Source organism: Maniola hyperantus, chromosome 1 (genome assembly GCF_902806685.2).
Source record: "Maniola hyperantus chromosome 1, iAphHyp1.2, whole genome shotgun sequence".
NCBI classification, from domain to species: domain Eukaryota; kingdom Metazoa; phylum Arthropoda; class Insecta; order Lepidoptera; family Nymphalidae; genus Maniola; species Maniola hyperantus.
In genome coordinates, this window is record NC_048536.1 from 14399728 (window position 1) to 14413528 (window position 13801).

General features: G+C 39.9%; 3 protein-coding genes across 4 annotated transcripts in view; 1 reads left to right on the forward strand and 2 right to left on the reverse strand.

The window, feature by feature from the left end:
* LUBEL (Linear Ubiquitin E3 ligase) overlaps nt 1-11009 on the reverse strand; it is a 15768-nt gene extending 4759 nt beyond the window's left edge. For both annotated transcript variants that reach the window (XM_034969802.2, XM_034969788.2), the window contains exons 1-13: nt 10703-11009; nt 8234-8426; nt 7897-8045; nt 6861-6947; nt 5985-6311; nt 5302-5608; nt 4678-5136; nt 4079-4599; nt 3866-3997; nt 3415-3603; nt 2981-3337; nt 2669-2792; nt 76-2585 (exon numbers count right to left, since the gene is read on the reverse strand). In XM_034969802.2, the coding sequence (XP_034825693.1) occupies nt 76-2585; nt 2669-2792; nt 2981-3337; nt 3415-3603; nt 3866-3997; nt 4079-4599; nt 4678-5136; nt 5302-5608; nt 5985-6311; nt 6861-6947; nt 7897-8045; nt 8234-8426 (5355 nt within the window). In that variant the 5' untranslated portion in view covers nt 10703-11009. The remainder of the gene's footprint in view (nt 1-75; nt 2586-2668; nt 2793-2980; nt 3338-3414; nt 3604-3865; nt 3998-4078; nt 4600-4677; nt 5137-5301; nt 5609-5984; nt 6312-6860; nt 6948-7896; nt 8046-8233; nt 8427-10702) is intronic.
* Nucleotides 1-13801, reverse strand: part of Maf1 (repressor of RNA polymerase III transcription Maf1) — a 131113-nt gene that overhangs the window by 49915 nt on the left and 67397 nt on the right. The gene's annotated exons all lie outside the window — the stretch shown is intronic.
* Nucleotides 11403-13801, forward strand: part of LOC117996838 (hydrocephalus-inducing protein-like) — a 40870-nt gene continuing 38471 nt past the window's right edge. The window contains exons 1-4 of the mRNA XM_069499113.1: nt 11403-11607; nt 12046-12252; nt 12867-13065; nt 13613-13751. Of these exons, the coding sequence (XP_069355214.1) occupies nt 11512-11607; nt 12046-12252; nt 12867-13065; nt 13613-13751 (641 nt within the window). The 5' untranslated portion in view covers nt 11403-11511. The remainder of the gene's footprint in view (nt 11608-12045; nt 12253-12866; nt 13066-13612; nt 13752-13801) is intronic.

The following is a 13801-nucleotide window of genomic DNA, read 5'->3' on the forward strand; positions in this document are numbered from 1 at the left end:
TGGAAAGTGTACAGAAGGTTCATTTTATGTGCATTTGATTCAAGCTTATTTTTAAAATAAAAGATTATTCTTTACCTCTGGAGAACCTTCAGGCAATCGAACTAGCGCTAAATCGATAAGTTGACCGGACACCTTGCGCATTGTTATAGGCTGTGGTGGAGATGGCGCCGCTGGATTATGCTCCTCTTTATTAGCACCTATTAGTACGATATTTTGATCTTCTCCTTCACTTTCGGTCCACTCATCTTCTGTACGACAGGTTTCACGGAAGAATTTATTTTTGTCTTTTGCTAAATGCGTTTTTGGTGGTGATAATTCTTTTGGTGCCTGGATGGGAGGAAGGGGTGCCTGCTTTTTCTTAGTCATCGTTGAAGTGGAAGCTTTGACTTCTACGGTCTTTGTATCGGTAGTTGTTTCTTGTTGAGACGTCTCTGCAGCTGTTGGGAGTTGCGTCTGTGTTGTTGTTTTAGTTCCTTTGGTACTGAAAAGTCTAGTTTGCAGTTGTTTGACGAATCCACTTTGTATATGTCCAAATCGAGATTTTGGCGGGTTTGGGGCAGGATATTGTTTGATGCTACCCCTTCGAACCGGCACTTTCGACGCAATTACTTTATTAACATTTTTATCAATTTTCTGTTTACCACTGTGCATATTCTTGACAAGTTTGGGAATACTTGATTTGCTTATAAATGATGGCGTTTTTGTTTTAGATGTACCTTTTTCTTTAATTTCTTCATTTGTAAGTTCAGTTTCTTGGATTGGTGTTTTAATAGGGTCACTATTGTCTTGTTCATCATTATTTGTTAAGTTATTTAATGTAAGAATAATATCCTCTTGGTAGGTTTCTTGATCATTAAAGTCTTCTTTTTTATCAGTTCTTTCATCATTCGAGTAGTTTTCTAAAGTGTTTTCTTCAATTTCTTCATCTAAAGCAGTGCTTTTAGATAAACTTCCTAGAGTAATGTTTGTACTATTTTGTTCTACTGCGTTAATTGTTGTTGTATTATTAATATTAAAGTATTCAGTTTTTTCGCTAGAAAAGTCTTTTCCATGATTACTATTTACAGGATTTTCTAATAACTTACTCTGTTCTTCTAAAGAATCTTCAAAATTGTCTGTAAATGCTGTGAGAAGTGGATGTTCATTTTCTGTTATTAATAATTTTACTGGTGATCCAGGTCTAAATCGTGATATACTTAAGTCTTGTTTTATATAATTAGAAGCATGATTTGCCTTGGGCAGGATTTTGGCTGGCTTAACATTATTGTTCAAAGAGTAGATATTTTTCGTAGAAGTTGGTGATTTTTTTCGTTCATTTTTTTCTGTATTACTACTGAGTTGTTGATAAATTTCTTCAAAACTATCAACCGCTGCGAACAAGTTGTTATTTACATCTTGACTTTGCTTATTACTTTCTCTAGGTTCATTAATTTCTACTGTTAAAATATGTTCCTGCTGTAAACTTTTGGCAATGGAATTTAATATTTTAATGTTTGTTTCTTGAAAATCGTCAATTTCATTTTCTACGTGGTCCAATGCTTCTTCAAAATTCTCATTATCTTCAGAACTAGTTCTATTGACTGATACTCGGTTTTCGTTCTGCTCAGTATTTTTTGATTCAATACGTTCAGGTACGTTTTTATCACCATTATAGGTATCCTCTTTTTCATCAGATGTTAGATCTCCTGATTCGTCCTCACTATTGTTATAACTGGACTCCTTTTCAGATGATAAGTGTGACTCATTGGAACTATCGCCTGCTTCGCTCTGTGTACTACTTTTACCTTGTAAGGAATGAATATCTGAATGAATTTCTTGTTTCATTTGTTGGATTAATTTTTGTGTATTATCAACTATATCATTAAGATTAGTTGATTTACCTTTTTCTTCAGTCGTGAAATTTAAAGCCTGTTTATCTGAATTAATTGCTCGTGTTTTAAAAAAATGATCATTACTTGTAAGATCTTCATTTTTATTACTAAGGGTATCAACTGTAATTTTTGTTACATTATCATGATTAGTAACCTTCTTGGTAGACTGTTTATTAACTGTTGTTTTTTTTGATTTATTGTGCTGTAAATCGTTGATCGTAGATGATGATTCGTAAGATATAATTTCGCTACTGGGCAGTTGTACTTTAAATATTATATTTTGTTTGGATTCGTCTTTTGCTGCCATGTTAGTTTTTTCATTTAAATTTGGTAGTGGACTTAATCTCGTTAATGCATTATATGCATCAATGAAGTCATTTTCAGATTGGATGAACTCAGCCAAATTATGCTTATTATTTTGAATGTTATTATCTTGTGACACGTTACTTTCCTCTGTTTTTATAAGGTTGTTACCTAACAAACCCTTTAAAAGCAATTTCTCATCGATTTGAGGTATTCCGGCTTGGATTAAAAGTAATTTTAATTTCTCCGCTATATCGTTACTGTTATCATTAGTCGCATTTGTGTGTTCTTTTTTAATCGGACGTTCAAATTCATAATCATTTTTGTTCTGTACATTTAGGGGCAAATACATCCAGTCATCATCTTGAAATTTGTTTGTAGTTACTTCTAATTCATCTGAACTGTCTTCGGCTGAAATGTAAACGTGAATGTTATGATGATATGACGACTTTTTATTATGCAATGTTATTGTTTTGTTGGATGCTTTAGATTACCGCGTGTGCGGTGTGAGCGGCTGGTTTGAGTGGCTGGAGGGACAGCGTCATCGTCAACTCCAGTCGGTGGACCCCATACGTGACCGCGCAATCTACCCTCTTCACCAACACCGATTACTTCTGCCTAAAATTATTGGTTTTACTTAAAATAAGTTTACTCCAAACTTAATTTACCTAAGTTAACAGTAGCAAAGTTAAAAAAGTACCCCTCCTAGCCTGATATCTTCACCATTGTATGAAAGGAAAAGATAACCCCATTTAAGAGTATTTACTAAAGCACAACAGTTTTTTAAAACCTAATTAGCTAATTACCTGCCGTCGTGATCGTTCGACGCATTCGTTGACAGCGGGCCACATGGCGCCCCTATGTCTGGCCAAGGCAGCACGAGCTTCAAGTTCGGTCACGTTTACACCTGGCGCGAGTCGAGCTGCAGCGGCACGGACGCCCGCACAAAGGCTCGGCCATCTTTCACTCAGCCATGCCAATGGGGCTACAGGATTTTGTGCCAATGCCGCGTGAACTTCAGCAGCACTGAAGCCAAGTCTTTCAGCGTTGCTCATCAAGCGGGCTAGTTCTAAACCTCTTTCAGCCTCTCGTCTCGATCCCGCACCAGCGAGTGCTTCGAGGGATATTGCTCGGTTGTTAGACAGTGGTTCGGGTGATGGGCCCTGCAAAACAGGAATCATTATGTGAAATTAAGTGTTTTAAGCTGTCCAGTTTTTGGGTAATTTTTTCATGTCCTTACTTCTGAGCCGTACATGCTGGAGCGTCGCACGGCGCGATTGCGACGGAGGTCAAGGTGAGAAGCTCTTCGTGTGAGCCGTGTAGAGTTTCGTCGTCGTTCGCTCTCGCTCCATTCACCACTCGGGCTGCTGTCGCGGGGTTCGCGCCATTCCCACCTGCCTCCACTGGTATGGACGCTACGTTCACTCTCCTACAATTTTATTTATTTGTGGGCTTAAAGAGGGGGAATAATATATGAAGATTCATAAGATTATATGCAGTAAGTAAGGTTAAATTTTTAAGATGTGTGTAATTTTTTTTCGAAAATATTTTGTAGCTAATACGCAGTTGTGCTTTTTTTAAAATTCTTGGTTCACTTAACCAAATTTCTCTACCTCTAAGTAGTAACTACCCTCAAAATAACACCAGAGTGAACTGTGATAACACGGTATACAGTTCTAACTTCTACTTACACGGGTATCACTAGACAAAGAAAGTCTACTGTGTGATCTTTCCCGTCGACTCTCATCTCGCACCCGATGTCGTGACCGCGATGATCGTGATACTGACTGAGCTCGATCCCAGTTATTCGGTACTTCGTAAGTCTGAAAGGGAGGTGCACCGTATTAGGAGTATATTCATACAACCCTTAAATGGAATAAGGTGTTAGCAAAACATAAACTTACTTGTGTAGAAATACTCTGTGGAGGAGGTGAAGTTCCAGTGGTTGTCCGACTGGATCTGGATGATGCTCGGTCAGGTTCTCGAGGTGGCGAGTTTCCAGCGGACTTTTTTTGAAAATTTGGCGAGATATTTCGAATAGACGCCACTACTCGCAATGGGCTATCGCGAGGTGGTGACGGGCCAACGGACACACTGTGCTTTGTTGAGGGTTCACGTATGGGAGTCCTACTTTTTGGAGAAGAACGAAGATCAACCCGATCTTGAATTAAAGATTGGACTGTTGCTGTGCTTTGCGATGTTGATATTGCTTGATGTTTATTCTGAAGTTCCTTGGGCGGTGATGGTCCCACAGCTATATCGTGACGAATTCGAGCTTGTACAATTCGTTCATTGCTTCGTTCTCTAGTGGGGGTATCCAGTCTATTCGGTGGTTTAAGTACAGGCCTTTCTTCGCGTGGTGGAGATGGGCCACACCCAGTGGAAACACGCTCCTTAGTAGGTCTCACTGCTTTAACTTTATCATCTGAAAAAATATGTCTAGAATTCACTTTGGTTCAACATTTGAAATGACGCGCGATTTAAAAAGAAGTAGACTTCTTACCATTTCTTTTTCTGCGATCATCTATTAGACTAGTAGGGGAAGGAGAAGATTTTTCTGCGAGTCTGAGTCTTCCTACGCCATTGTTAATTACGTCGGTCGAAATTGTTTTTGGTTTGACAGTAGGTGTGCGACAGCAAACCGCACACACCCTCACTCCAGGTTCATTTACGAACGTACAATGCTCGCATTGCCAAGACGAATTGGGAGGAGGTGGGGCAGGGCCCAGAGAGATGTCGTCATCTGTTTCTTGTACATTTTTAACTTTTATGGGTGGTCTTTCACTTTCCTTGCTATCACTTTCTATTTCGCTCTCAGAGTCAGCGTCGCTGGAGGGTAGTGGCGGTGGGGATGGTGTCCGGTGTTTAGATCGTCGGGAAGCGCGAGATCTCACGCTTAAAGCAGGAGATACGGCGCGCGACCCTGCCCTTGAGGCTGCTCGAGATACTGCTCGACTGTCTGCTGTTTAAAATATTCAAACGGTTAGGTATTATGAGGCATTTCTCAAGAATTAAAAATTGCAATTTCATAAAGTTACTCATCTGTTTTTCTTTTCTTAAGAACTTGAATTTTGATTCCAACTTTTCCGAAGCAAATTATAGTCTTCTTCATAGTTGTACAACTTACCTCTCCGATAAGGTTGTGGAGTGTGCGGTGGATGAGCATGTGGATGTGGTAGCATCCGCGGATTGTGGGTCGCCGGGTGCGGAACACAACAGGTCTGCGGCCAGGGGCTCTGACCAACCCACGAATGGTCCAAGTTAGCGCAGCTTCCATAACGCCATGGATTGGACGCACAGTGTGCGCAACCAGGACATCCTGTCGGTGCGCCGCCTAGCTCCATAACCGATGTGCCGCGGCGCAATGGTCGGCCCCAACTTTGTGCAGAGAGGTTCTCTTGCGCTTCCCAAGCTTCTATTGGAGGAGCTTGCACCTGGTATCATGGATTGTGAATTAGTGTCCAGTTTAAAAGTTTAAATACATCATTGATTTCCTTCATTACTCGTCTTTTTCATCTACCGGACTAATGGGCGAAGATTTGAAAAAATCAGCAAAATATTACTACATTGATTTTTTACTTTCGTCTAAAACTTTCTGTTATACTAAGGATTAATTGATTTTCTACTAAGTACTAAATTATTTAAGATTTTATTGTAATATTTTCTGTTAAAAAAAAGATCATCATATTTTATGGTATGGTATGGTTATAAGTTATAAGTGTTGAAAGTTGAAACTCACTTGTGAAAAACATGATATATGCGTTAACTTGATGTTGATACTCTTCTTTCAAAAATATTAGTTTTACTTACCACATTTGGGGACACATTGAAGCCAGGCAGTGACCCGCGAGGTCGATTCCAGGACGTAAAATGTCCTAAAGTATTGGACTGGTCATGACTTGCGACAGGTGCGTTTGAGTGATGCACAACATTTGGCAGGTATGGCACACTGCCCATGTGTGATGTCATAGTCGGAACTGTTGGGTGCGAATGCTGCATTTGTGGTAGTTGCGATACAAAGTGGTTGCTATTGGTTATAGTCGCCATTTGTTTGGGCATCCCCATTGGGTTGATTGTACCGCGGCGTTGATCTAACGTAGCTGGGAGAGGACTTGCACTTAATCTGTCGCCGCCAATCTGTTAAACAATTCATTGTATGTTAATCACCCTGAAAAATTATCATCATTATTTTATTAAATAAAGGATAGTTAAATTGCTTAGACATAATAAATTGGTTATATCTAACCTAACCTATATAGAAGCAGGCGTTGCTTTGCGGAAGTCCATGATATACAATTAACCAAAAACTTAATTTGCTGTAATCCGCTGAAACAGGCCGAATCTGTATGATGCAACATGCAGAATGCGAAATGCACCACCCGCCCTCCCACTGCTAACCATGCAGGAAAAGCAGCCACTCTGCAAGCAATACGCAAGGCACGATTCGCCCTGTTTCAGCGGATTACAGCAAATTAAGTTTTTGGTTCATTGCATTATTGGTTATAATATGTTGTATAGAAGCAGGCGTTACTTTGTGGAAGTTCATAATATACAAGAAACCAAAAGCATAATTTGCTATAATCCGCTGAAGAATGCATGATGCTGCATGTTGCACCATACAGATTTTTCTGTTTTAGTGGATTATAGCAAATTAAGCTTTTGGTTCTTTGTATAGATTGGATATACTTTATGTCTTCGTGGCGGCGGAACGGGCGGTGCAACCTTCGGCGGCAGCGGCGGACGCTCATCGCGCAGTTGCGAGTGTGGCAATGCCTGTAACATTCAAAATATTTTATATGCCCATACAAACATAAAGCGGGCGCGGTGTATTTATTTATTTATTTAATTAAATAAAACATTCAGACACAAAAAAAATTTTTATTTCATACTTTGCTTAGGCATTCTATATTGCAGGATGAAAAATGTCTCCATGTGCTATAAGTATTTATGTACATGTGCGATTATGTTTGTCTGTCTGTCATCTAGAAATGCATGAGGATCAAAATGTGGCCCAGAACGAAATATGAGCACTCCGACTTAACGAAGTCTTGTCTGTCTTACCCCTAGAGTGTTGTTATGATCGTTATTATTATTCTACATTAATTGTAACAAATAATTTAGCTCCGAGCTATTACAGAATTAGTACAGTACCTACTTACTAGATATACAAAATACATACATTACATAGTATGTAAACTCTTTGTTAATATTTCAGTGCTTTGTGGGAACTCCACCACGCAACTACCATGCACTCCTCGCCTGTCTATTGTCATTTACTATGGGGTATAGCCACTTTGTTTACGTACCGTAACCAAGAACGGGCTTAAAGCCAAAATTTTGACGTCGCTAGTAAGGCTACTTTGTCTTTATTGGACACGACTTGTTTTATGTGTAAGTAGTACCACAGTTCGTTCACTCTCTTAAGCTACCTACTCTTCTAAAGTTAGAAAAACAAAAGAGCAACAAAGTAAACTGGAATCTACCAACTATACCTATCTAGAAAACAGTAGCTGCTGCAGTAGTAGAAGTATCTACGAAGAGCGCCAACGGGACTGACTGACATATCCAACCGGTGGGTCTAAAGCTTGAGATTTTGCATGTATAGGATTTTTTTATACTTACGTGTATTTACTGTAGACCCGCACTAAGGAAAGGATGTTCAAACATCCCTCCCGGGCGATGTGGCCGGATGGGAAGTTTAGATATAAGCTTTCCACCTTACCTGCCGTTGATGATGTCTTCGCTTGGGGTGGCGGTGGTACATATCGTCGCAGGAGGCGCACAGAGCCCGCCGACCACATTCAGTGCAGCGCACGCGGGCGCCGCCGCCTCCGCAAAGTCCACACGACGCATCCGCATCTAGTGGGTGACCTGGGGAGTGGCAGTTAGGATTAAGTATCGGCAATGCTAGAACAAATATTTGGTTATTTTCCAAGTCCAATGGATAGTGCTCACAACTCCGTTTGACCATTAAACTTCAAGGAATTCCCGAATACGGGGATGGGACTTTACAAGGACTGTGCTCTGCAGACATAAAAAAAACTATGCCATTTTATTACCTGTAGGTGGCCTTGGTGGGGGAGGTGGCGGTGGCTGCATCTTCGCGTTGACGTATTGGTCTGAAGGGAACTCCACCACCTCGTAGTCAGGCTCAGGTTTAGCGATTGGCGCCCGATGGAGAGTTGACCTGATTGACATTGTCGGCGTGCTGGGCACCGCCGAGCGCGGGTCTCTATTACGGTTCTTTAACATCTGCAGATTTAACAGTTATATTATTATACGTATCTCACACCCGGCTTTACTCACGCCGTGTTTAGTCGACGTTAGCCCGACTAGTTTTGAACCCATCCGGGGTCCTTTTTCAAAGGTTATGACTCCCTTTGAAAAAGGACCCCGGATGGTTTCGAAATCAGTCGGGCTTACGTCGACTAAACACGTGAGTAAAGCCGGGTGTGAGATACGTGTAATGTAAATCACTCACGATTAAAAGTTATATTCACGGGTTATATTATTAACTATTATTCATCATCATCATTATCACACGATACACGTCCACCGCCAAACTTAGGGTTCTTGTAGGGACACACGCCACGTTTTGAACCTGCGGCTGCCTATTGCGACTCGTTTGGTGTCATCTGCAGTCGACCTAGTGGGGAGTAACCGACGTAGCTCAACAGGTTGCGAGAACTAATAGACGTAAGGGTCCCAAGGGTCTAAAATGGCGACCTGCACCGGAAAGCGCAGCGTTGGAAAAACCATTATTATCTATATAATCTAGGTATATATATCTATATAAAATTCAAAGTCCTGACTGACTGACTGACTGACATATATATCAACGCACAGCCTAAACCGCTGGTCCTCAAGACATGAAATTTGGAGGGTAAAGAGTAGGTATCCAAGTATCCACTAAGAAAGGATTTTTCGAAATTCCACCCCTAAGTGGTCTAAATGGGGGATGGAAGTTTGTATGAAAGTCAGTAATTTTTCAAGTTATTTGCATAAAAATTGGTATTTGGGTTTTCGGTCACAAATGAAGAAATACGTGTTTCAGAATTTTTGGAAAATTTGTCCATAAGGGTGGTAAAATAAGGGATGAAAGTTTGTATGGGAAAGTTTTAATTATTGATATTATAATGAACTTGAAATTTAGAAAGAAGGTTTTTCTTGAGGTTAGGTGTCAGCTGAGAAACGACTATGAGAAACCCCCCCCCCCCCCCCCAAAGGGGTGAAATGGGGGTTAGAAGGTTATACGTGTTATTCGGTGCTGTTCAGAGTGCGCGTCCTGATGTTATAATGTTTGTTTCTGGAAAAAAATGCCATTTGTTTCCTGTAGGCCACGCAGGCGAAACCGCGGGCAGAAGCTAGTCTACAATAAAACATTAGGTATACGTGACTGTACCGATACTGGACAGACCTAACTCGAGATACCGGTCAGACCTAACTCGAGATACCGGTACCAGTATTGGACCGATGTACTCAAGACAAGAGTGTAGCAGAAAGCGGGTGGATGAGGAAAGCGGTATGTTCGGTGGCCTAGGTATATCCGGCAATGGATGCATGCAGGCTGGGTAGATTGGGTTGGAAATTGGTACCTACTAATAGACAGGAATCTCTAGTCTACTACGAGTACAATAATATAAAAAATATATATAAAAAATCCGACTTTTATAATAATAAACCGATATTTTTTGTTTCTACACGTCTATTGTATGTATCTATCAAGTCTGGCGAGCATTATAAAAGAAACTAGAAATCTAATAAAATAAAAACCGGCCAAGTGCGAGTCAGACTCGCGCACTGAGGGTTCCGTATAACAATCGTATTTTATAGACATTTTGCATGATAAATCAAAGACTATTATACCTAAAAATAAACAAAAATTTGTTTTAGAATGTACAAGTGAAGCCCTTTCATATGATACCCCACTTGATATAGTTATCTTACTTCGAAAATTGAAAATACTAATGATGATGTTACCACAAATTCACGGTTTTCAGATTTTTACCCTAAAGCCAGCTATAAGACCCACCTACCTGCCAAATTTCATGTTTCTAGGTCAACGGGAAGTACCCTGTAGTTTTCTTGACAGACAGACAGACATACAGACAACAAAGTGATCCTATAAGGGTTCCATTTTTCCATTTGAGGTACGGAACCCTAAAAATCGATATGAAGTTTGCCTTTTTAATTATCTAAGTGTTTACGGTTTAGGTTAGGGAATTTTGTATTGATTTTTACAGATTTTTGTAAGTAGGTATTCTAATTTATTTTAGTAATATAATATCAACGATGCAAACTACCAGCTGCGACCGGGAGAGTGCGGGCGTTGCCGCGACGCGAGCGCTCGTCGACCCATTTATTCCGCCTCTCATATCCCAAAATATCGAAAGCATTTACATACTTACCACAACATATGCAACCATGTTACTAAATCTCGAGAATCCTCTCTCACCCAATTAATTGCAGCACTACAAAATATCACGTATTTATAATGTTAAATTAAGTAGAGACGTTAAAATACTTGCCTTTGATCCAAAATCCTAATTTTTTTACACAACACTAACTATCCGTAACAATTGTAACACTTTGAACAGATAAATTGGACAGTATGCGACATTCTACTTTAAAGTCAAAGATACTACTTATTCATCGATTCTGAACAATGAACACTGCACTCGCGTGAGGTGTTGCACACACGGTACACACGATCACTACAGACCACTGCTACAGCAGGCGTCCCGAAACCTGCTAATTTTGCGCCCTATCCGGAGGAAATTGACAGCGAGAAGACGCGTGCGCCGACATCGCCTCTATTTCTGTCCGCGTTGCCCTGTTTCTACTAAAATTACTACGCAATGCTATTTCCGCACTCAACTCTATGTGCCAGCTAAGCACCTCGCGAATTTGTGATGTCCTAGAGATCGACGTCTCTTTTACATCTTATTACATTATTTAAATAGGTAATGTCTAAAAGTATAGGTACTTTTTATTTACACGTTAAAGTTTCCTATTAATCGGAGAAATTACAACAAGACGTTGCTGTTGTCTGATTCTCAAATCAGTTAAGATAACAGCAGATTTGCGGGTGATAGAATCGTGGATTATCCCTTTTTCAAAGTCTTCAAGCATGTTTGCGTGTCCACAACCACGACATAAGCAAAAAGCTGAAGCGAGTTGTAAGAAGTCTTTATATCCCTGGACCTACAGTGTTTTTCTGAAGTCTCTGAAGTTTTCTTCATTTGAAATTGATAATTAAATGACATTGCCTTAGCAACGACAGTGACTTGTTGTCATTTATTGTTATTGTTGCTTGTTGCTGAACAATACTATAGTAATGGAGATATTGCATAAATTCAAACAAAATGGGTATTTCACAGCGGATCTGTATCATTTACTGGCAACGAAGAAGCTGGTAGATCCATCAGAGGAGGTTAGCCCAATTTCCTGTTTAAATTTTTTCGGAATTTTATGAACCGAGCATAGCATCTCAGATTTCTTTTACTCACCTGTTGTTACACCTAATATTACAAGTCCCTATACTGACAAATAACTGTACGAGTACCGTAGTCCACCGCCACCGTAAGAAGTGATTTCTTCAAAACACAGTATCTTCGAAGCGTTCTCTTGGTCTTCGTAGCACCCGGCGAACGCGGAAATTGCCACATGCTGAAATCCGAGCTTCAATAGAGAAGTACCTACCTAGTTCTTAGGCTCCAATTCGCTTGAGTATTTCATTTTTAAGCTATGAGGGAAAATATTGCGTCGTCCGTAAATTTACACGCACCTTGAAGACGCATGGCATTGAGTTGATTATGTGTATTTTTTGAATCTCTATCAAATCTCTATTCGAAATGTTCAATTATTTCAGATCATACCATCAGAGTATGAAAGAGAAATGAAGATGACCACTATGGAGCGGATACGCTGTTTGAACAGTATTGTTGTAGACAACATCGTGCACAGTGGCAAACCCAGCAAAGTAGTTTTATCGTTCACACCAAGAGTTATTGTATTTCAGAACTTTAAACCTAACGATAAACTCGTTGCTAAATTTTCTGTTAAGAATACAAGCAAGGTTTGATATCAAATTCTAGTTCTTTCTGATGTTCCTTATGATTTTCATTTTTCTACTTTCAAAAGCGTTTTCTTACAAAAGGGAATCCTTTCCCGGTTTCGGTAGGTAGAAATTTCGCAGTTTTCCGATTCTGTAGATAATAATATAATCGGTAAAGGAATAGTTCCCCTTAGAAAGTTCGAATATGTGATTGACTCACCCGCCATTGGCTAGCTTTAAGTTTTGATATCTAAAAGGCTCTACCTACCCCGAACAAGCTCTATCTTGTTGACAACTTAACTAAAAATCGGTTCAGCATCTTTAACGCTTTCGAATCAACAGACACGACGCGACGGGCTGAATTTATTTCTTAGTCCCTTCGATTGAGCTTTATTTGAAGATGTTCTATTTGATAAACTGTTTAGGCATATGTATGCGCCTAATCAGAGCACTGACTGAATTTTGATGATGTCATAGAATTTCCTGTTGAAGTTTTGCTGAAAAGATTTACTGGTGGTGGATTAGGGCTTAAAGACAATCAATCTACTTTCTATAAGCGCCGCGTAACATTGGACAGTGAAAAAATATACATCAGGGAGGGCTCTTTTATTTAATAATTGATATTTATCCAACAGAGCCCAGCGTTCTTAAACATGGTATACAAGGAATCTTCCTACTTCTTTATCAAGCCGGTCAGTGGCCAGCTGCTCTCTCGTTTAGCCCCTGGAATCAGTGTGTCATTTGCTGTGACCTTCCAACCAGTACAGTACGAGGATTATACGCATAGAGTTACGTTTTACACTGACATTGATCAATATGTGCTGCCACTGATTGGTAAGTAGTTTCGGTGGTGAGCTTTGAGTGTAACTTTTCATCGTCGTTGACCTTGACGCCCAACACGGCGCTTCTGTTTAACCAATTTTAACGAAATTAGATACTGAGATAGAGCTTGCATTCCAGGCAAGGACATAATATTATGATACCTTTGATATCGGAAAATCAGTTCCCACGGGACATTTAATTTTTTTTAAATCCACATGGACAAAGTGGCTAGTATCATTTACTTGATACAGATTACAGAGCTAGTTTTAATCATGGACTGAATATTTTTTATCCTGGAAGAGTAAAGAATTTCCACGGGATTTTTAAAAACATATATACTAAATAATTACTAATACCAGAGTAATAGGATTATTGATCTGTTTAAGCTTGCTTTGCGCGAGTTGATTTTCGCCACATGCACAGTCAGCAACCAAGTCCACCAACCAGCAAAGCGATTTTATTCATTTGTCTTTCCATTTATCAAGTCAATTATTGTCGTGCGGCCTGCTTGTTTGACGAAAATCAACACGTCTGTATCGTTAAGTACTATATATTTTAGCTATGGGTCCAAGACCTGTCTTTGATTTTCCTGATCAAATTGATATACCGAGGACACCGCTGAAGATTGAAAATGAGTTATTCCTTGCAATACATAACGTAGGGATGGTGCCTGCGGGATTTACACTCAATGCTAAATGGTAAGTCCTATTCCATCCCAATCCATTAGAGTACATGAGTCGACTGCTGG